The sequence below is a fragment of the Lolium perenne genome, chromosome 6 (assembly GCF_019359855.2).
Source record: "Lolium perenne isolate Kyuss_39 chromosome 6, Kyuss_2.0, whole genome shotgun sequence".
In the NCBI taxonomy this organism is placed as follows: domain Eukaryota; kingdom Viridiplantae; phylum Streptophyta; class Magnoliopsida; order Poales; family Poaceae; genus Lolium; species Lolium perenne.
This window is the reverse complement of record NC_067249.2, coordinates 271,393,104-271,413,778: the sequence shown is the minus strand read 5'-3', so window position 1 is coordinate 271,413,778 and position 20,675 is coordinate 271,393,104. Positions and strand designations below refer to the sequence as shown.

The 20,675-nt window shown below is 42.0% G+C and overlaps 2 protein-coding genes across 6 annotated transcripts; both read left to right on the top strand.

Moving 5' to 3' along the window:
* The first annotated feature begins 951 nt into the window (after nt 1-951).
* LOC139832756 (disease resistance protein Pik-2-like) lies at nt 952-4,166 on the top strand. The gene is made up of 5 exons (XM_071822596.1): nt 952-1,501; nt 1,724-1,962; nt 2,343-2,606; nt 2,833-2,904; nt 4,086-4,166. The coding sequence occupies exons 1-5, from the start codon at nt 970-972 to the stop codon at nt 4,164-4,166; spliced, it is 1,188 nt and encodes a 395-aa protein (XP_071678697.1). The 5' UTR covers nt 952-969.
* Nucleotides 4,167-9,344: 5,178 nt separating this feature from the next.
* On the top strand, nt 9,345-15,520 carry LOC139829998 (disease resistance protein Pik-2-like). 5 transcript variants are annotated; one of them, XM_071821336.1, is made up of 4 exons: nt 9,345-10,224; nt 13,114-13,241; nt 13,737-13,805; nt 14,598-15,520. In XM_071821336.1, exons 1-2 carry the CDS (start codon nt 9,389-9,391, stop codon nt 13,124-13,126), a joined length of 849 nt encoding a protein of 282 aa, XP_071677437.1. In that variant the 5' UTR covers nt 9,345-9,388; the 3' UTR covers nt 13,127-13,241; nt 13,737-13,805; nt 14,598-15,520. The 5 variants fall into 5 exon arrangements, 4 of the variants coding, with proteins under 4 accessions (XP_071677437.1, XP_071677435.1, XP_071677436.1 ...); XM_071821334.1 differs by lacking the exon at nt 13,114-13,241; XM_071821335.1 differs by having other exon boundaries at nt 13,737-15,520.
* The last annotated feature ends 5,155 nt before the right edge of the window (nt 15,521-20,675 follow it).

The window sequence follows — 20,675 nt, the reverse complement described above, 5'->3', positions numbered from 1 at the left end:
AGCCTCATATGAGGTGATATTCTTATTTTCTTTTTCTTTTATTTTGTTTCACTTCATTCACTTAGGCATGGTTTAGGGTCCATTTAGGGTTAGATTGGGTTTAGTAATGGTTTCAAACCATTTAGGTAAGGTAAATAGGGCATAGGCCATTATTTGCAGAAATGGCCCTAAGCCCACATATGCCTCACCTTTTATTTTATTTTTCTTTTCTTTGTTCCTCTTTGATTTTGAAAAAGGGTAGATTTTAGGGTTTTGAACTTGTTTAAAACTTCAAACAAACATTTATATTGAAAACCCCACACACATGTATGAACACTATGCACATAAGAGAAAGTAATCCAAAATTTTTGTTGGCTCTAATTTTTGAAATAAGTGAAATTTCATTTTCTTCTTTGTTTTAAAATTTGGGATGTTACAATACACCCGAATATGGCTTGCAGTGTCAATCCCCAAGGGTGACACCGAGGGTCATAAACCATAGACTTATGTTCCCACCGACGAATTCCTAGAGAACAGAGGGTGCTCTACTATGACGCTTTGTGATGCTATACATGTAATAGGTGTGGCCGGTGGGAACTTCCGCTGGTACAGGGGTGATAGAGCGTGGTTGGATGGAGGCATATAGTGTAAATAGCTCAAACTCACAACTAAACAAATTATAATGCTATGAGGATTAAAAAAAATCACTCAATTTCATCCATGTTATCATTCTTTCGTAGCAACCGCCCATTTTCTTTACTTTCTTATAGCTTAATAAAATAGGTTTTTTACAAGCGCTTGATTTATTTTACTAATTCATTACTCTTGCGCAATTATGTGGATAGGTACATCATTGTCATTGATGATATATGGGATACACCAACATGGGAAATAGTGAAATGTGCTTTTGTTGATAGTAATCGTGGAAGTAGAATAGTCACAACTACTCGGATCTTCGAAGTGGCCGCAACAGCCAACAACTTTTACAACATGGAACCATTGTCTGATGAAAATTCTAAAGAATTATTCCGTAAAAGGTTATTTGGTGGTAAATGCAAATACCCTTATAATCAACCAACTGGGCTATTTGAGAAAATTTTAAAAAAGTGTGGAGGTGTACCATTAGCTATCATTACAATAGCTAGTGTGTTAGCTGGTAAACCATGCGAGGAGTGGCCTATGGTGTACAACTCTATTGGTTTCGGGTATGGAGATAACAAACAAGTTGAGAATACGAGAAAGATATTGTTGTTTAGCTACTATGACCTGCCTTGGTATCTAAGGACATGCCTATTATATTTAAGCATATACCCCGAAGACTATGAGATACAAAAAGACATCTTGATATGGAAGTGGGTGGCAGAAGATTTTGTCCAGGAGGAACCAAGGAGAGGGTTGTTTGAGGTTGGAGAGAGATACTTCAACGAGCTAGTAAATAGATGCATGCTCCAACCGTTAGAGGGCACCGATAAATCCTCAATTTATGGTTGTCGTGTGCATGACATGGTGCTTGATATGATCTGTTTGTTATCGTAAGAAGAGAACTTTGTTAGAATATTTGATCGTGAGGAGCCAAATACATCTTCAAAAGTACACCCTCGTAGGTTAGCCACCCAAAAAAGAGTCATAGAGTATGATCATCTGGACAACATGCACACAAGACAAGTCGGATCATTTAATGTCACCGGGTGTCATATTGCTGCGATGCCATCACGTTTAGGATTTCAAGCATTGCGTGTGCTAGCTATAGAAGATCGCACTTTTATGAAAGATTATGCCTTTCATCTTGAAAACCTTGGGAGGTTGCATCAGCTGAGGTATCTCGGACTGAGAGAGACACCTATTAGTAAACTTCCTAAAGAGATAGGGGAACTTAGGTTTCTGCAGACAATAGACTTGTGGGAATGTAAGAATGTAGAGGCATTGCCGCAGAGCATTATTCTCGCTACGACAACCGAAGTGCCTCCGCTGGAGGTGCAGCATGTAAGCCCATAAGTGTGCCAGATGGGATGGGGAACCTAACATCCATGGAAGAGCTATGGCTGAGATATGTCGACAAGTGTCCAAACTTTGTTCAAGAGCTCGGCAAGTTGACCGAACTGAGGAACCTTAATATTTGTATTGAACTTCCTGAGAGTTGGATGTGCAAGACATTTGTAGAATCTCTAGGCAATCTGCAGAAAATACAAGTCCTATCTCTTCATGCTCTAAATGCAAAGCTCAGCTGGGAGGGCTATGTGCCTCCTCCACAACTTTGGCATTTGACCTTGACGACGATAAACGCCAGATCGCCATCGTGGATTAATTCCACGCTCCTTCCAAACCTTGTCCACTTAAAGATTTCTTTGGGTGATGCGATGTAGGCTCATGACCTGGTGACACTTGGGGAATTTCCAGAGCTCCTACGTCTCGAAAGATGTGGAAGTGACAACGACATCCCTGTTGTTATGGGTGGCAATGCCTTCCACAAGCTGAGGAGCTGCAACATGACTGCACCGTTGAGGTTTCTACCGGGGGCTATGCCGAGCCTCGAACGTCTTGAGTTTACAGTCCATGTACAGCCCTTGAAGGAGGCCAACTTTGACTTCGACTTTGGTAGCTTGGAGAACCTCCCTTGTCTTCGAGAGGTGAGTGTTTTCATTTGTTGTTACCCTGATAAAGCGGAGGCGGATAAAGTGGAGGCAGCGGTCAGGCATGCAGTCCACAACCATCCCAATCATCCGATCCTTCACCTCATGAAATTCAACCACGTTGTGAGTGCTAATAATATACTTACTTCCTTGTCATATGCATAGCAAATTATGAAGAGTTAGAACTCAAACGGTTTGTCTAACTCCTCTTTCTCTATTTTAGGCGGTTATATTAACGTTGACGGCCGCGGCGCTGCTTTTCACAGAGATCATGCTGATGTCAATGAATGAGCAAGTGAGCTAGCTATAAAGGTTTTCCCGAGTTTTTTTACTCCCACGCAACCTGCACCCCCCCCCCCCCCCCCCGTGGATCGCCTTTTTTTGGTTTGTAAAATAGAAAAGAAAATGATAGAAAATTCAAAAAATAAAATGTTTTCAGATTTTTGTATGTTATGCAACCTACTATTAGGGAAAATTAACAAATTTGAATTTTCAACTTTTTTGCAAAAAAGGTTTGAAAAATGGTACAATCGCATTAACTTTTGCATACGACGTCGAAAAAAATGAAAAATGGTACAATGGGTTTACCCGGTTAGCCAATTTTTAGATTCTCAAAATTCCAAATGAAAATATGAAAGCAGGAAGATTTTAGTTTTTGCCAGAAATTCAGTATTTTATATTTTTTTTAAATTTTAAATTAATAATTGCATCTTGCATAAAGATTACTATTACTTAACCATAAAGTTAGCCAATTTTTAGATTTTCAAATTTTCAGGTTTTAGGTTTGGCAAAAAAAAAATATTTAAAAAATTATAAAATTAAAAAATTAATTATAATATAAATTTAAAAAGTTAATATTTATTTATTTATTCAAAATTATTATTACATCATTACTTTTGTTTATTAAAATAATTATTTGAAATTCAAACAATAAAGAAGTGTGACATCGACCCAACATGTTAATAGGATTGATATGATACTAGTATCAACAACATGCGCGCGAAGCACTTGGAAGGAGGATGGGAAAGGAACTTGGAAGTTAAGCGTGCTAGTGCTGGAGTAGTGGGAGGATGGGTGACCGAGCGGGAAGTTTGACCACAGGTAAGGAATTTGACTAGAGATTAAGTGTAGTTAGTGACTAAACTTGGCCAATAACTGAAATACTAGAAATTGTGGAAAAAAAAGAAAAAAAAAAGGAGTGAAAAATAATTAGAAAACCAAATAGATTAAAAAAAATTAACCCGCGGAGGCCTTTAGTCGCGGTTGGCCAGGCGAACCGCGAGTAAAGGTCCTCCGCCCCGACGGACGTCTGGCGCCCACGTGGACGGGCCTTTAGTCGCGGTTCGTAAGCAACCGCGACTAAAGGGGGGGGGCTTTAGTCGCGCTTATTTAGTCGCGGTTGCGCAACCGCGACTAATGGCAGTTGCGAACCGCGACTAAAGAGCATTTTTCTACCAGTGTCTTTCTCTATTTTAGGCGGTTATATTAACGTTGACGGCCGCGGCGCTGCTTTTCACAGAGATCATGCTGATGTCAATGAATGAGCAAGTGAGCTAGCTATGATCAAGAACGTGCAATCTATTCTACCTAGCACATGCTAGGTATGTGTGCACTAAATTATGCGCGTACGTGCATGATGATCTGTTCGCATGCATCACATCAGAAATATGTAGCATATATGTGCTGTGCAAATACATAAGACACACTTAGCTATTTTTTATGCTAGAGTTACCCAATTAACTTTTGTTCTGTAAAATGGAAGTTGTCAGTTCTAATTATTTTCATAATCTTTGAATGGCGACGAAGTAGAAAGGAAGAAAGATGGAAAAAAGGACAGAGAAAATTCGACATCAAGTAGGATTGATATTCGATAAGAATGAGAAGGAATGAATGGATGAGAAAAGAAATTAGAAATGTATAGGGGAAGAAATATGTCGTGGTCTTCGCTCTCATGTGGTCCTTATGCATCTAGTAGAGAGTGAGGGGTGACCGTGGACCGCCAAAAAGCAAAGTCATCACGTTACGTAAGCTGGGTTTGCTAGTCAAGATGTGGCTCGACGAACTACACGCATACACATGTTATGGTTAGTCAAGTTTAGTCTTTTGCGAATTCTTTAATGTCTGCACGGAAAAAGATTGAGATACGATTCACAGAGCTAAAGATGGTGACTTCAAAATGCTTTGATATGACTTTAGAGTTTATAATATTCTTTATTTGTCGCTTTCGTTTCAGTTTCTTTGATTTCGATGTAACGTATTTTCTTAATTAATAAATCGGAGCGTTGTTCTAGAAGATATACAAGTATGCATTGTATTGCTTATAGTATAGGAAAGTTCTCAGTGTGAAAGGAAGAAAGAAGAAAAAAGGACAGAAATATCGACATTTTTGGATTGATACTGAATAAGAATGAGAAGGAATGAATGACGAGAGAAGAGAATATAAATGTACAGGGGAATAGATAAGTCGTGATCTTCACTCTCATGTGGTCCTGATGCATGTAGTCGGAGAAACGATTCACGGAGCTAGAGATGATGACTTTAGACAGCTTTGATATAAATTTAGAGTTTATGGTATTCTTTATTTGTTGCTTCTATTTCAATTTCCTTGATCTGATGTAACATATTCTCTTGATTAATAAAGTCAGGGTGTTGGTCTAAAAAATATAAATGTATGCATTGTACTCCCTTCTTCCAAAAATAGGATGGATATAGTTTTTGATCAAAGTCAAACTTTTTAAAGTTTGACTAACTATATAGAAAAAACATAAACATCTACAATACCAAATACACATAATATGAAAGTATATTTCACCATCGTCCGAACAATATAGGTTTGAGATTATAAATGTTGATACCTATTTCTATATAGTTGGTCAAACTTTAAAAAGTTTGACTTTGACTAGAAACTATATGCATCATATTTTGGGAAGGAGGGAGTATTAGTTACCATTAATATAGGAAGGTTCTCAGTGTGAAAGGAGGAAAGACTTAATAAAGGACAGAGAAATCGACAGAGACTTGAATTGATTTGGGATAAGAATGAGAAGGAATGAATGAACGGGAGAAGAGATGAGACTACGCTTTCTGCGGGAGAAGAGATGAGACTATGCTTTCTGCTCTCGTGTGGTCTGTATGCATGTAGTCGAGAGGGAGCGGTGACCGCAGACCGCCATAGAGCTAAGTCATCACGTAATGTCGTGAGTGTTTACTTGTCAAGATGTGGCTCGAGGCTGATATGCATACACTACATGTATGGTCAGGTTAAGCTTTGATATACACATATAGAGTTTGTCCATATTATTTGTTGGTTTTTTTTTCCTGTTTTGCTTTCTTCGATCTGAGGTAATATATTCTCTTAAATTAGTAAAGTTGGATCGTTGGTCGGGAAAATATGAAATTGTGCACCATTCTCCTATTAATTAACCGATTTCAAGTCGCACTGACATAGGAAGGTGCTCAGTGTGATAGGAAGAAAGAAGTTGCACTGACATTTTTTTTAGGGAAGAAGTTGCCGGACATAGGAAAGACAAATATCGACCGCGATTTGAACCTTATTCTCATGTGACCAGTCCCATTGATTTCTGGATAAGAATGAGAAGAAAATAGTGGACAGGAGAAGCGTTAAGGAAAACGATAAAGGAATAGATAAGTTGCTGGTTTCCACTCTCGTGTGGTTATATATCCCATGTGCGGTTTACTAGTCCTCCTCGAAACAGGATTTCACACCACTTTATAAATAAAGCTCCACGGCCAAACCGATATAAAGTGATGAGAAAACTCTCTTACAAAGCAGATCAAAGATAAACAAAAAATACAGGAGTAGCCTCACCCCTACGAAGCAGCCGAGACTACTAACTAGAGGTGCCACCACGCCTCCTTGTGAAACCACCGGACGTAGTCACACCACACCTATCAAGTTGTCGCCGAAGAGAGCCATCTGCCCTCTCGCTCCGGTCCGTGGAGCGCCGATCCTGCCAGCAGACAACGAGGACGGAGAGCGGTGAAAACATGGTCGTGTCTATAAGATAGGAGGCCGCCGAGAACGCCCCACGCTAGCGCTAGAAGTGCCTCGAGATAAGATCCGAACTTGCCAACCGATGACACCGGGAGGATGCTGAGAGGTACCGGAGCTCTACGACGACGCCCCAAGAGGGTAACGACGCAACACGCCGCCGTCGTCGAGATCGAGACGATCAAGGGTTTTCACCCGGAGCTCTACGCAGGGAAGGTAACCACAACGACGCCCCCAAGAGGGTTACGACACCCATAGGCATCGCCGGCGCCGGCGCCGAAGCGCTGAGCTTTCGCCCGAAAAACCTTCGCACCACAACCGGTATCTCGGACCACCCACTATCACCAAGAAAGGCCTCCAGGACATGATCTGGGAGCCGCCATTGCTGAAGCGCCGCCAACACCAGGATCCCCCGCCACCCGCTCCTCGCCATCCACACAGCCAAGAAGAGAACCATCACCACCGCAACGCCGCTCGCCGGAGACCCGGCCTCGCAGTCCACCTTCCGGGGCCGCCGCCCCGGCGTCCCAACTTAAGCCGACGAGCCACCAACTCCTTTCAAAAGAGGGCTTACTAGTCAAAACAGTTGTCCCGCCGTCCACCTTGATTGAAGCATGCATAGCTACCCAACACTACACGCTCTACAAAAGAGGGATTTTTACGGTAGGGACTGGCAAATATCCACTGTCCAGATAGGAGACCCAATGGTCTGGTTTAATCAATACTTGTTGACCAAATGAGTAGTATTTTTTCACCAAAGAGCAGATTCGGCATATGCAAAAAAGACATGCATTCATCTAATATAGGAAACTTTCTTATACTAGTTTTCTTAGTTTGACATTCTTTATAATATCTTCTTTATTTTGTTCCTTAGACTAGTTTCCTGGTACAAACAATCCTTCCATATGGCTCACAAAATCGGATCAACACGTCACGAATTAAATGTGGGATGCCAATACTAGCCTTATTATACTCTAACAAAGGGAGACAAAGAAAGGAGACAGGCGATCAGCAGGCGGCGGCCATTGTAAAACCCATCTAGGATTTCGCCCCCCTCGCCGGGGATGCTGCTGGTCCGCTCCGTCTTCGGTGGCCTTGGGGCCTTGGAGGTGTGGCGGACCACGGCCCCTCGCTGGCGGAAGGACTCTTGTTCTTTGTTTAGCTTGTTTTTCAGTGTGTTTTGGGGGATGGTGAGGCGACGGCTACATCCTGAAGTCAGAATAAGGTCCTTCCCGTTCTATCCTCGCTCCGGTGGTGCGTCTAGTGTCGGCGGAGGGCACGTGGAGTCATGTGTCCAGCGGATCTTTTGGGATCCGGTCGGTTTTCATGTTCGTTGGTGTGGTTTCAGGTCAGTCTCTTCCAATTTACGGTTGTCATCATTGGCGATAATTGATACTCATGTGCGATGGTCCTTTGGGACCTTAGCACGACGACTTTCCGTCTGTCCACTACAACAAGCTCTACTACGACAAGCTTTGCTCGGCTTCGGTGATGGAGGGGCGAGGACGGCGGCGCGTCTTCCGCTCGCTCTAGTGTCTGTAGTCGTCACTAGGTGGTCCAAATACCTATTTGTAATTTTTGTTACTCTTTGGGCTGTTTGTACTACTGTTCATGATTATTAATAGATCGGCGGAATTTTCGCAAAAAAGGGAGATGAAGGAAAGTTTAAAGGAAGTCTGTAAGTCTCAGTCGAGAGATGTAGTAATTTATCGCATAGGGCAAAAATAGCGTTACACGGATCTTAATTTACGATGGACGGTTCTCGGCGTTAACTAGGACTTACAGTAGCAAATTCTCAGTCGATTGATGAATAGAAACACGAAGTTCAGAATAGTCAGAAGCAAGTGGACCCCAGGCACTGAGGAGAGGACATGTGTTGAAGATGATATCGCGAAGGAGACCGTATGATGCATCAATCGATCGATTTTAATCATCTACCTATTTTTAAAGTCATCCCCGTCAATTTTTCGGTAATTTAATACTACGCACGTATTTATTTTTAATTGATTCTCTTCTCTCATGCTATTCTCATGTTTTAAAATTCTAAAGTCGCACTTTTTTGTGTGTCCAGGTCGAAATGGACAAATGTATAACCGATCACAAGAATATTTTTCGGAAAAACCAAGCCAACTTGTCAGTGTGATTCAAGGCCCACATATACCACGCAAGGTTGTCCCAGCCGAAAAGTTCAACCTTAGTTGTCTCTTCTCAGACACAATTACAAATTTACATCTTCAAGTTATCAATTCGCATGAGATATATTTGTTGAATTAATATTTCAGGCAAGAGGTATGTTGCAACTGACAAAAAGTGTATCACAGCTGGATGATGGTAATAGCAAATGATGTATCTACATCACTACTTCGCGGGTTCCAGGTGCATGATATGCAATTTATTTCTCTTTTTTCTGGCATGCTTTGTTAACTAGAGATATACCATCAAGTGGAGGTAAAATAGGCAAGGTCTTGATCGAGCCATATCTATGGTAAGTATCATTGGAATATCAAATCGTGGTGTGGCACGATTGCACTTACCGTAGTAACAAATTAAATCAAATCCCTATCGTGATTTCTTACCCAGTGATTTGTCCAAAATACTTCTAAAACCAATGGTGGATATACCTCAATACTACTAGTCCTATGGACTAGTAAATTGTACCGTAAAGGACCTCCTACAAAAACCCCACGTCCCACACTCACAACAACCAACACACATATGCATTTGCTATCTAAACAACAAAGCAAGAGAGCCTATCGACCAAAACGCCATGGACCTCGCAACGGGGGCGCTAGGCTCCCTCCTCTCCAAGCTGGTCGAGCTCCTCGCCGATGAGTACAATCGGCTGAAGGGCCTGCGGAAAGATGTCGAGTTTCTCGAGAGCGAGCTGAGGAGCATGCACGCCGTCCTCCGCAAGGTGGCGGAGGTGCCGCGGGACCAGCTCGATGAGCAGGTCAGGCTCTGGGCCAACGAAGTCAGGGAGCTGTCTTTCAACATGGAGGATGTTGTCGACCGCTTCCTGGTGCGCGTCCAAGGCCCTGACGACCGCATCAAGAGCTCACACAAGCTGAAACGGCTCATGAAGAAGATGGCCGACTTGTTCACTGTGGGGAGGACTCGCCATCAGATTGCCCACGCGATCAAAGACATCAAGGGCCAAGTCGAGGATGTGGCTGCACGCCGTGATAGATATAGGATCAACGATATTGTGGTGAATCCAACCGCCACAACAACTATTGATCCTCGTCTGTTAGCTCTGTACAAAGATCAGAAAGAGCTCGTTGGCATCCAAGAAGCATGTTCTGAGCTAATCAACAGGTTGGCCAATGGGAACAATGATGTGTCCACGCAAGAACTCAAGATACTGTCCATTTTCGGATTTGGCGGGTTGGGCAAGACGACTCTTGCCAAAGCAGTGTATCATGGGATTAAAGAACAATTTGAGTGCATGGCCTTTGTTTCTGTGGGTCGGAATCCTGACTTAAAGAAACTTGTCAAGAATATCCTCTTCGAGCTTGACCAAAAAAAGTATGAGAATTTCAATGAAGCAGGGTTGGACGAAAGACAGCTCATCGATGAACTTCGGGGTCTGATTCAAAACAAGAGGTGTGTACTCTTGTCCACCATATTATTCATGTTCATATATGTTAACCCAGCACGGAATTTAGTCTTGTACTATATAATCTGGATAATAGCATCCATGCCTATGGCATAGGTTGTGAGGCCATTTCTACTGACATAGTGCGTGTCATGTCATGTTATAGGATGGACCATTAGAATAGAATAGTCTAACTATCAAGGTTTGCATTGTCCGTGATGCTTAAAAGTAATTGCACCCATGGACATCGATCATTAGACGGCTGGGGTATGGAGTCGATGGTCAAATTTATGGCAAAAAATCACATAAAACATTCATAAGCATGCTATTAGGATAAACATTCATAAACTTAGTTCTTTGTCATTTGCCGGTGGGAACAATGACACAACCAATTGAAATTCATTAAATCACATAACCAAGATGTAAAAATCCATTTTAGTTTCCCCTATCACGCAGTTAATGCTATTGGATTTCTTAGCTATAATACACCCGAATATGGCTTGCAGTGTCAATCCCCAAGGGTGACACCGAGGGTCATAAACCATAGACTCATGTTCCCACCGACGTATTCCTAGAGAACAGAGGGTGCTCTACTATGACGCTTTGTGATGCTACATCTAATAGGTGTGGCCGGTGGGAACTTCCGCTGGTACAGGGGTGATAGAGCGTGGTTGGATGGAGGCATATAGTGTAAATAGCTCAAACTCACAACTAAACAAATTATAATGCTATGAGCATAAAAAAAAATCACTCAATTTCATCCATGTTATCATTCTTTTGTAGCAACCGCCCATTTTCTTTACTTTCTTATAGCTTAATAAAATAGGTTTTTTACAAGCGCTTGATTTATTTTACTAATTCATTACTCTTGCGCAATTATGTGGATAGGTACATCATTGTCATTGATGATATATGGGATACACCAACATGGGAAATAGTGAAATGTGCTTTTGTTGATAGTAATCGTGGAAGTAGAATAGTCACAACTACTCGGATCTTCGAAGTGGCCGCAACAGCCAACAACTTTTACAAGATGGAACCATTGTCTGATGAAAATTCTAAAGAATTATTCCGTAAAAGGTTATTTGGTGGTAAATGCAAATACCCTTATAATCAACCAACTGGGCTATTTGAGAAAATTTTAAAAAAGTGTGGAGGTGTACCATTAGCTATCATTACAATAGCTAGTGTGTTAGCTGGTAAACCATGCGAGGAGTGGCCTATGGTGTACAACTCTATTGGTTTCGGGTATGGAGATAACAAACAAGTTGAGAATACGAGAAAGATATTGTTGTTTAGCTACTATGACCTGCCTTGGTATCTAAGGACATGCCTATTATATTTAAGCATATACCCCGAAGACTATGAGATACAAAAAGACATCTTGATATGGAAGTGGGTGGCAGAAGATTTTGTCCAGGAGGAACCAAGGAGAGGGTTGTTTGAGGTTGGAGAGAGATACTTCAACGAGCTAGTAAATAGATGCATGCTCCAACCGTTAGAGGGCACCGATAAATCCTCAATTTATGGTTGTCGTGTGCATGACATGGTGCTTGATATGATCTGTTTGTTATCAGAAGAAGAGAACTTTGTTAGAATATTTGATCGTGAGGAGCCAAATACATCTTCAAAAGTACACCCTCGTAGGTTAGCCACCCAAAAAAGAGTCATAGAGTATGATCATCTGGACAACATGCACACAGCACAAGTCAGATCATTTAATGTCACCGGGTGTCATATTGCTGCGATGCCATCACGTTTAGGATTTCAAGCATTGCGTGTGCTAGCTATAGAAGACTGCACTTTTATGAAAGATTATGCCTTTCATCTTGAAAACCTTGGGAGGTTGCATCAGCTGAGGTATCTCGGACTGAGAGAGACACCTATTAGTAAACTTCCTAAAGAGATAGGGGAACTTAGGTTTCTGCAGACAATAGACTTGTGGGAATGTAAGAATGTAGAGGCATTGCCGCAGAGCATTATTCTGCTACGACAACTGAAGTGCCTCCGCGCTGGAGGTGCAGCATGTAAGCCCATAAGTGTGCCAGATGGGATGGGGAACCTAACATCCATGGAAGAGCTATGGCTGAGATATGTCGACAAGTGTCCAAACTTTGTTCAAGAGCTCGGCAAGTTGACCGAACTGAGGAACCTTAATATTTGTATTGAACTTCCTGAGAGTTGGATGTGCAAGACATTTGTAGAATCTCTAGGCAATCTGCAGAAAATACAAGTCCTATCTCTTCATGCTCTAAATGCAAAGCTCAGCTGGGAGGGCTATGTGCCTCCTCCACAACTTTGGCATTTGACCTTGACGACAAGAACGCATGCATCGCCATCGTGGATTAATTCCACGCTCCTTCCAAACCTTGTCCACTTAGAGATTTCTTTGGGTGATGCGATGGAGGCTCATGACCTGGTGACACTTGGGGAATTTCCAGAGCTCCTACGTCTCAAAAGATGTGGAAGTGACAACGACATCCCTGTTGTTGTGGGTGGCAATTCCTTCCACAAGCTGAGGAGCTGCAACATGACTGCACCGTTGAGGTTTCTACCGGGGGCTATGCCGAGCCTCGAATGTCTTGCGTTTACAGTCCATGTACAGCCCTTGAAGGAGGCCAACTTTGACTTCGACTTTGGTAGCTTGGAGAACCTCCCTTGTCTTCGAGAGGTGAGTGTTTTCATTTGTTGTTACCCTGATAAAGCGGAGGCGGATAAAGTGGAGGCAGCGGTCAGGCATGCGGTCCACAACCATCCCAATCATCCGATCCTTGACCTCACGAAATTGAACGACCTTGTGAGTGCTAATAATATACTTACTTCCTTGTCATATGCATAGCAAATTATGAAGAGTTAGAACTCAAACGGTTTGTCTAACTCCTCTTTCTCTATTTTAGGCGGTTACATTAATGTCGACGGCCTTGGCGCTGCTGCTTTTCACATAGATCATGCTGATGTCAATGAATGAGCAAGTGAGCTAGCTATGATCAAGAACGTGCAATCTATTCTACCTAGCACATGCTAGGTATGTGTGCACTAAATTATGCGCGTACGTGCATGATGATCTGTTCGCATGCATCACATCAGAAATATGTAGCATATATATATGTGCTGTGCAAATACATAAGACACACTTAGCTATTTTTTATGCTAGAGTTACCCAATTAACTTTTGTTCTGTAAAATGGAAGTTGTCAGTTCTAATTATTTTCATAATCTTTGAATGGCGACGAAGTAGAATAAGTCTTCTGTTTTAGCTTCAACTGCATGTTAATCACCTGATATCGAATCCAAGACACTATAATCTATGTATAACGCATTGATGGCTGTATATTATCGCTTCATGTCAAGGCTAGAAAACTTAATTATCCCTCTGTTTAGCAGAAGCACTCAAAACCTCCAAAGTGCATACTACATATTACACACACATATTGCTTGCCAGGATAGTGCATACCATCTGCATAAATGTATCGGCTTATTTGTGCAAGGTTTCTTATACTTTGCGACACATGATTTTGTAGGTTGGTTCTATCGGAGGCTTCTACGACCATATCTAAATGCTGGCTATCTTGTTGAGAAAAATTTCTGGCGTAAGGAAACAAATATAACACAAAACCAATATAGTCAAATTATAGTACTACGTAATTTTTCTAAAGATATAGTACTGCATTTCGTAACTCGTAGACAGAAAAAAAAACATAAAAAAAACTTGCTTTATGACATACACTAGCTAGTCATGTGGCTTTATGCTTTAGTAAACAAAAACAAACAAAAAAATGTAGCTTTTGATATTTCTATATTACTATGTTTGTGTATTTCTTCGGTGCTTAGTTATGCATGTGTGCGTGTTTGTGTGTGTGGGGGATTAGGAGGGGGGGGGGGGGTGGGGAACTCCGCCTATTCTATTCTTAAGTTATACTTAAGTTGCATAGCCGGTTCCAAGCCCGGAGAAAGGAGGAGGGACCACATTTATGTATTTGGCTAACAACGAAGCTAGTGTTTGGAAAAAGAAAATGTACTTACCTGCACCTAGGAGATTCTGAATATGACATTGTCCAACACCACTATTTGGAGTTGAGTAGTTTCTGATCGATTGTCCATAAGCAAAGTTGTAATGCTTGAAGAGATGTAATTTTTTTCTATTTTGATTGCATCCTGGTTGGTGCTGCGGGTTGGAGGAGCCATCTGAACATTGAGGTAGATGATAAGAGAAGAGGGAATTTTCTATGGCTTGTTTGAGTAAAGTTCAAAAAGTTTCAAAACTTGAGTAGTGCTGAGGTGGTAAAAACCAACAACACTTTTTCATTCACTCCAAACAACACACATTACAACTACTCAAACAGATGGTTTTAAGAACCCTTTTCTCGTACTATGATACATAGGGGACTGATACAAACTCACACCGACGCCAGTGCTCTAGTTATACTACTCTTCCTCCGGAATGGTGGGTTCTTCGTCTTCATGGGTAATGTGCTTGGCGAAAGGCGCGAGCGTTGTCCAACTCCTTGCGGGTCTTGTACAGCATGAAGTCCTGATGAGGACATCCCTACTACACCACTACCTCCGTCATTGATAGATGAAGATGAACCTGCTGTGAAGCTCAAGTCCAATGAAGTTCGGATTGGACCTATTACAAGGGCTCGTGCGAAGCTACTTAAACAACAGGTGAACTTGTTTCTAAACGGTACTTTGATTGATGAGAACTTTATACTGCCTAAGTCCTATTACTTTTGTATCATCAGGTATCAAGAGGAGACGAGCATCGCACGAGGAGGAGAGGAGCAGCTGGACTTGAAGACGGACGTCAAGATGGACGTGAAGCTGGACATGAAGATATCTCATGGACGTGCGAGGGAGGAGCTGGAGGCATGCGCGAGAGGAGAAGAAGACGTCCAGGCCGGTCCAGCACCCGGTCCGACCGGCCGCCAGACCGGCCAACCCGGTCACTGACCCGGTCGACCGGGCGCCAAACCGGACGCGATTTATCGTACCGGATTAAAACCGGAAATCCTCGCAAATATCCGGTTTCCGCCCGGTTGACCGGACCCTGCACCGGCCCACCCGGTTGCCGCCCGGTTGACCGGACCCCGTGACCGGCCGATCCGGTCCCTGGTCCGGTTGACCGGATTCCAGACCGGACCAGTCCGAGTCTGTCTCGACCAGATCTATTCTGGGTCGGTTATTTTCGTACTTTTTCGACCTGAGGTCGTCCTGGACGCCTATATAAGTCCCCAGGACGCCCCCCTAGCTGCTTTAGACCACGTTTAAGATAAACCCTAGTTCTTAGTTGTTTGCTTATGCAAAACTATTGAATCCCTACACCATATTGCTTGATATTGTGTAGATCCTGAAAAAGTCTTGTGTGATCTGCTGTTCCATTGGGAATTAGACGGTTGCAACTTACCGCTTCGTGGTCGGCGGCTACGTGCGCAAGTGTGTGGAGTTGCGAATATCTTGCAGGGTTGAGAGCTGTTGCGTTGGCGACAGGGACCAATCGAGAGATCTCGTTGCGTCATACAAGTTATCATCCACTACATCGTCGTGTTTCTCCGCTGCCATCACCCCGTGATCATCATCACCACCGTTGCTTACTGAGAAGATCGGGCCACCCCATATCATCTTGGTATCAGATTTCCAGTTTTTCTCGGTAAGCCAGCCACAATCCACCCCATAGTTGAGTTGTGAGTGTTTCCTATCCAGAAAAAGCCATAAAAAGTTAGGGTTAGGGTTTGCCATAGCCTTAGATTGCACTAATTTCGAGTTTTAGTTGTTTTTCGTAGTTGTTTTTGCGTATCCTTTTCTTCCATCTAGTATTGTTAGGGTTTGTGTCTCCGCTATCATCTAGAGTCAGTTTTTGTTGCTCCGAGGACTAAAGGTTTTCCCGAGTTTTTTTACTCCCACGCAACCTGCACCCCCCCCCCCCCCCCCCGTGGATCGCCTTTTTTTGGTTTGTAAAATAGAAAAGAAAATGATAGAAAATTCAAAAAATAAAATGTTTTCAGATTTTTGTATGTTATGCAACCTACTATTAGGGAAAATTAACAAATTTGAATTTTCAACTTTTTTGCAAAAAAGGTTTGAAAAATGGTACAATCGCATTAACTTTTGCATACGACGTCGAAAAAAAACGTATAATATATCAAAATGATCGTGGGAAAAAGTTACATCCGAATTCACCCGGGTTTACCCGGTTAGCCAATTTTTAGATTCTCAAAATTCCAAATGAAAATATGAAAGCAGGAAGATTTTAGTTTTTGCCAGAAATTCAGTATTTTATATTTTTTTTAAATTTTAAATTAATAATTGCATCTTGCATAAAGATTACTATTACTTAACCATAAAGTTAGCCAATTTTTAGATTTTCAAATTTTCAGGTTTTAGGTTTGGCAAAAAAAAAATATTTAAAAAATTATAAAATTAAAAAATTAATTATAATATAAATTTAAAAAGTTAATATTTATTTATTTATTCAAAATTATTATTACATCATTACTTTTGTTTATTAAAATAATTATTTGAAATTCAAACAATAAAGAAGTGTGACATCGACCCAACATGTTAATAGGATTGATATGATACTAGTATCAACAACATGCGCGCGAAGCACTTGGAAGGAAGATGGGAAAGGAACTTGGAAGTTAAGCGTGCTAGTGCTGGAGTAGTGGGAGGATGGGTGACCGAGCGGGAAGTTTGACCACAGGTAAGGAATTTGACTAGAGATTAAGTGTAGTTAGTGACTAAACTTGGCCAATAACTGAAATACTAGAAATTGTGGAAAAAAAAGAAAAAAAAAAGGAGTGAAAAATAATTAGAAAACCAAATAGATTAAAAAAAATTAACCCGCGGAGGCCTTTAGTCGCGGTTGGCCAGGCGAACCGCGACTAAAGGTCCTCCGCCCCGACGGACGTCTGGCGCCCACGTGGACGGGCCTTTAGTCGCGGTTCGTAAGCAACCGCGACTAAAGGGGGGGGGCTTTAGTCGCGCTTATTTAGTCGCGGTTGCGCAACCGCGACTAATGGCAGTTGCGAACCGCGACTAAAGGGCATTTTTCTACCAGTGTCTTTCTCTATTTTAGGCGGTTATATTAACGTTGACGGCCGCGGCGCTGCTTTTCACAGAGATCATGCTGATGTCAATGAATGAGCAAGTGAGCTAGCTATGATCAAGAACGTGCAATCTATTCTACCTAGCACATGCTAGGTATGTGTGCACTAAATTATGCGCGTACGTGCATGATGATCTGTTCGCATGCATCACATCAGAAATATGTAGCATATATGTGCTGTGCAAATACATAAGACACACTTAGCTATTTTTTATGCTAGAGTTACCCAATTAACTTTTGTTCTGTAAAATGGAAGTTGTCAGTTCTAATTATTTTCATAATCTTTGAATGGCGACGAAGTAGAAAGGAAGAAAGATGGAAAAAAGGACAGAGAAAATTCGACATCAAGTAGGATTGATATTCGATAAGAATGAGAAGGAATGAATGGATGAGAAAAGAAATTAGAAATGTATAGGGGAAGAAATATGTCGTGGTCTTCGCTCTCATGTGGTCCTTATGCATCTAGTAGAGAGTGAGGGGTGACCGTGGACCGCCAAAAAGCAAAGTCATCACGTTACGTAAGCTGGGTTTGCTAGTCAAGATGTGGCTCGACGAACTACACGCATACACATGTTATGGTTAGTCAAGTTTAGTCTTTTGCGAATTCTTTAATGTCTGCACGGAAAAAGATTGAGATACGATTCACAGAGCTAAAGATGGTGACTTCAAAATGCTTTGATATGACTTTAGAGTTTATAATATTCTTTATTTGTCGCTTTCGTTTCAGTTTCTTTGATTTCGATGTAACGTATTTTCTTAATTAATAAATCGGAGCGTTGTTCTAGAAGATATACAAGTATGCATTGTATTGCTTATAGTATAGGAAAGTTCTCAGTGTGAAAGGAAGAAAGAAGAAAAAAGGACAGAAATATCGACATTTTTGGATTGATACTGAATAAGAATGAGAAGGAATGAATGACGAGAGAAGAGAATATAAATGTACAGGGGAATAGATAAGTCGTGATCTTCACTCTCATGTGGTCCTGATGCATGTAGTCGGAGAAACGATTCACGGAGCTAGAGATGATGACTTTAGACAGCTTTGATTTAAATTTAGAGTTTATGGTATTCTTTATTTGTTGCTTCTATTTCAATTTCCTTGATCTGATGTAACATATTCTCTTGATTAATAAAGTCAGGGTGTTGGTCTAAAAAATATAAATGTATGCATTGTACTCCCTTCTTCCAAAAATAGGATGGATATAGTTTTTGATCAAAGTCAAACTTTTTAAAGTTTGACTAACTATATAGAAAAAACATAAACATCTACAATACCAAATACACATAATATGAAAGTATATTTCACCATCGTCCGAACAATATAGGTTTGAGATTATAAATGTTGATACCTATTTCTATATAGTTGGTCAAACTTTAAAAAGTTTGACTTTGACTAGAAACTATATGCATCATATTTTGGGAAGGAGGGAGTATTAGTTACCATTAATATAGGAAGGTTCTCAGTGTGAAAGGAGGAAAGACTTAATAAAGGACAGAGAAATCGACAGAGACTTGAATTGATTTGGGATAAGAATGAGAAGGAATGAATGAACGAGAGAAGAGATGAGACTACGCTTTCTGCGGGAGAAGAGATGAGACTATGCTTTCTGCTCTCGTGTGGTCTGTATGCATGTAGTCGAGAGGGAGCGGTGACCGCAGACCGCCATAGAGCTAAGTCATCACGTAATGTCGTGAGTGTTTACTTGTCAAGATGTGGCTCGAGGCTGATATGCATACACATGTATGGTCAGGTTAAGCTTTGATATACACATATAGAGTTTGTCCATATTATTTGTTGGTTTTTTTTTCCTGTTTTGCTTTCTTCGATCTGAGGTAATATATTCTCTTAAATTAGTAAAGTTGGATCGTTGGTCGGGAAAATATGAAATTGTGCACCATTCTCCTATTAATTAACCGATTTCAAGTCGCACTGACATAGGAAGGTGCTCAGTGTGATAGGAAGAAAGAAGTTGCACTGACATTTTTTTTAGGGAAGAAGTTGCCGGACATAGGAAAGACAAATATCGACCGCGATTTGAACCTTATTCTCATGTGACCAGTCCCATTGATTTCTGGATAAGAATGAGAAGAAAATAGTGGACAGGAGAAGCGTTAAGGAAAACGATAAAGGAATAGATAAGTTGCTGGTTTCCACTCTCGTGTGGTTATATATCCCATGTGCGGTTTACTAGTCCTCCTCGAAACAGGATTTCACACCACTTTATAAATAAAGCTCCACGGCCAAACCGATATAAAGTGATGAGAAAACTCTCTTACAAAGCAGATCAAAGATAAACAAAAAATACAGGAGTAGCCTCACCCCTACGAAGCAGCCGAGACTACTAACTAGAGGTGCCACCACGCCTCCTTGTGAAACCACCGGACGTAGTCACACCACACCTATCAAGTTGTCGCCGAAGAGAGCCATCTGCCCTCTCGCTCCGGTCCGTGGAGCGCCGATCCTGCCAGCAGACAACGAGGACGGAGAGCGGTGAAAACATGGTCGTGTCTATAAGATAGGAGGCCGCCGAGAACGCCCCACGCTAGCGCTAGAAGTGCCTCGAGATAAGATCCGAACTTGCCAACCGATGACACCGGGAGGATGCTGAGAGGTACCGGAGCTCTACGACGACGCCCCAAGAGGGTAACGACGCAACACGCCGCCATCGTCGAGATCGAGACGATCAAGGGTTTTCACCCGGAGCTCTACGCAGGGAAGGTAACCACAACGACGCCCCCAAGAGGGTTACGACACCCATAGGCATCGCCGGCGCCGGCGCCGAAGCGCTGAGCTTTCGCCCGAAAAACCTTCGCACCACAACCGGTATCTCGGACCACCCACTATCACCAAGAAAGGCCTCCAGGACATGATCTGGTAGCCGCCATTGCTGAAGCGCCGCCAACACCAGGATCCCCCGCCACCCGCTCCTCGCCATCCACACAGCCAAGAAGAGAACCATCACCACCGCAACGCCGCTCGCCGGAGACCCGGCCTCGCAGTCCACCTTCCGGGGCCGCCGCCCCGGCGTCCCAACTTAAGCCGACGAGCCACCAACTCCTTTCAAAAGAGGGCTTACTAGTCAAAACAGTTGTCCCGCCGTCCACCTTGATTGAAGCATGCATAGCTACCCAACACTACACGCTCTACAAAAGAGGGATTTTTACGGTAGGGACTGGCAAATATCCACTGTCCAGATAGGAGACCCAATGGTCTGGTTTAATCAATACTTGTTGACCAAATGAGTAGTATTTTTTCACCAAAGAGCAGATTCGGCATATGCAAAAAAGACATGCATTCATCTAATATAGGAAACTTTCTTATACTAGTTTTCTTAGTTTGACATTCTTTATAATA

Coding starts and splice junctions, on each gene's coding strand:
- LOC139832756 (XM_071822596.1), top strand. CDS start 970: ATGGAACCATTGTCTGATGAAAATTCTAAAGAATTATTCCGTAAAAGG. Junction 1,963..2,342: donor CTCCGCTGGAGGTGCAGCAT/GTAAGCCCATAA, acceptor GATGCGATGTAG/GCTCATGACCTGGTGACACT. Junction 2,905..4,085: donor TGATGTCAATGAATGAGCAA/GTGAGCTAGCTA, acceptor TCTCTATTTTAG/GCGGTTATATTAACGTTGAC.
- LOC139829998 (XM_071821334.1), top strand. CDS start 9,389: ATGGACCTCGCAACGGGGGCGCTAGGCTCCCTCCTCTCCAAGCTGGTC. Junction 10,225..13,736: donor GGTCTGATTCAAAACAAGAG/GTGTGTACTCTT, acceptor ATGATTTTGTAG/GTTGGTTCTATCGGAGGCTT.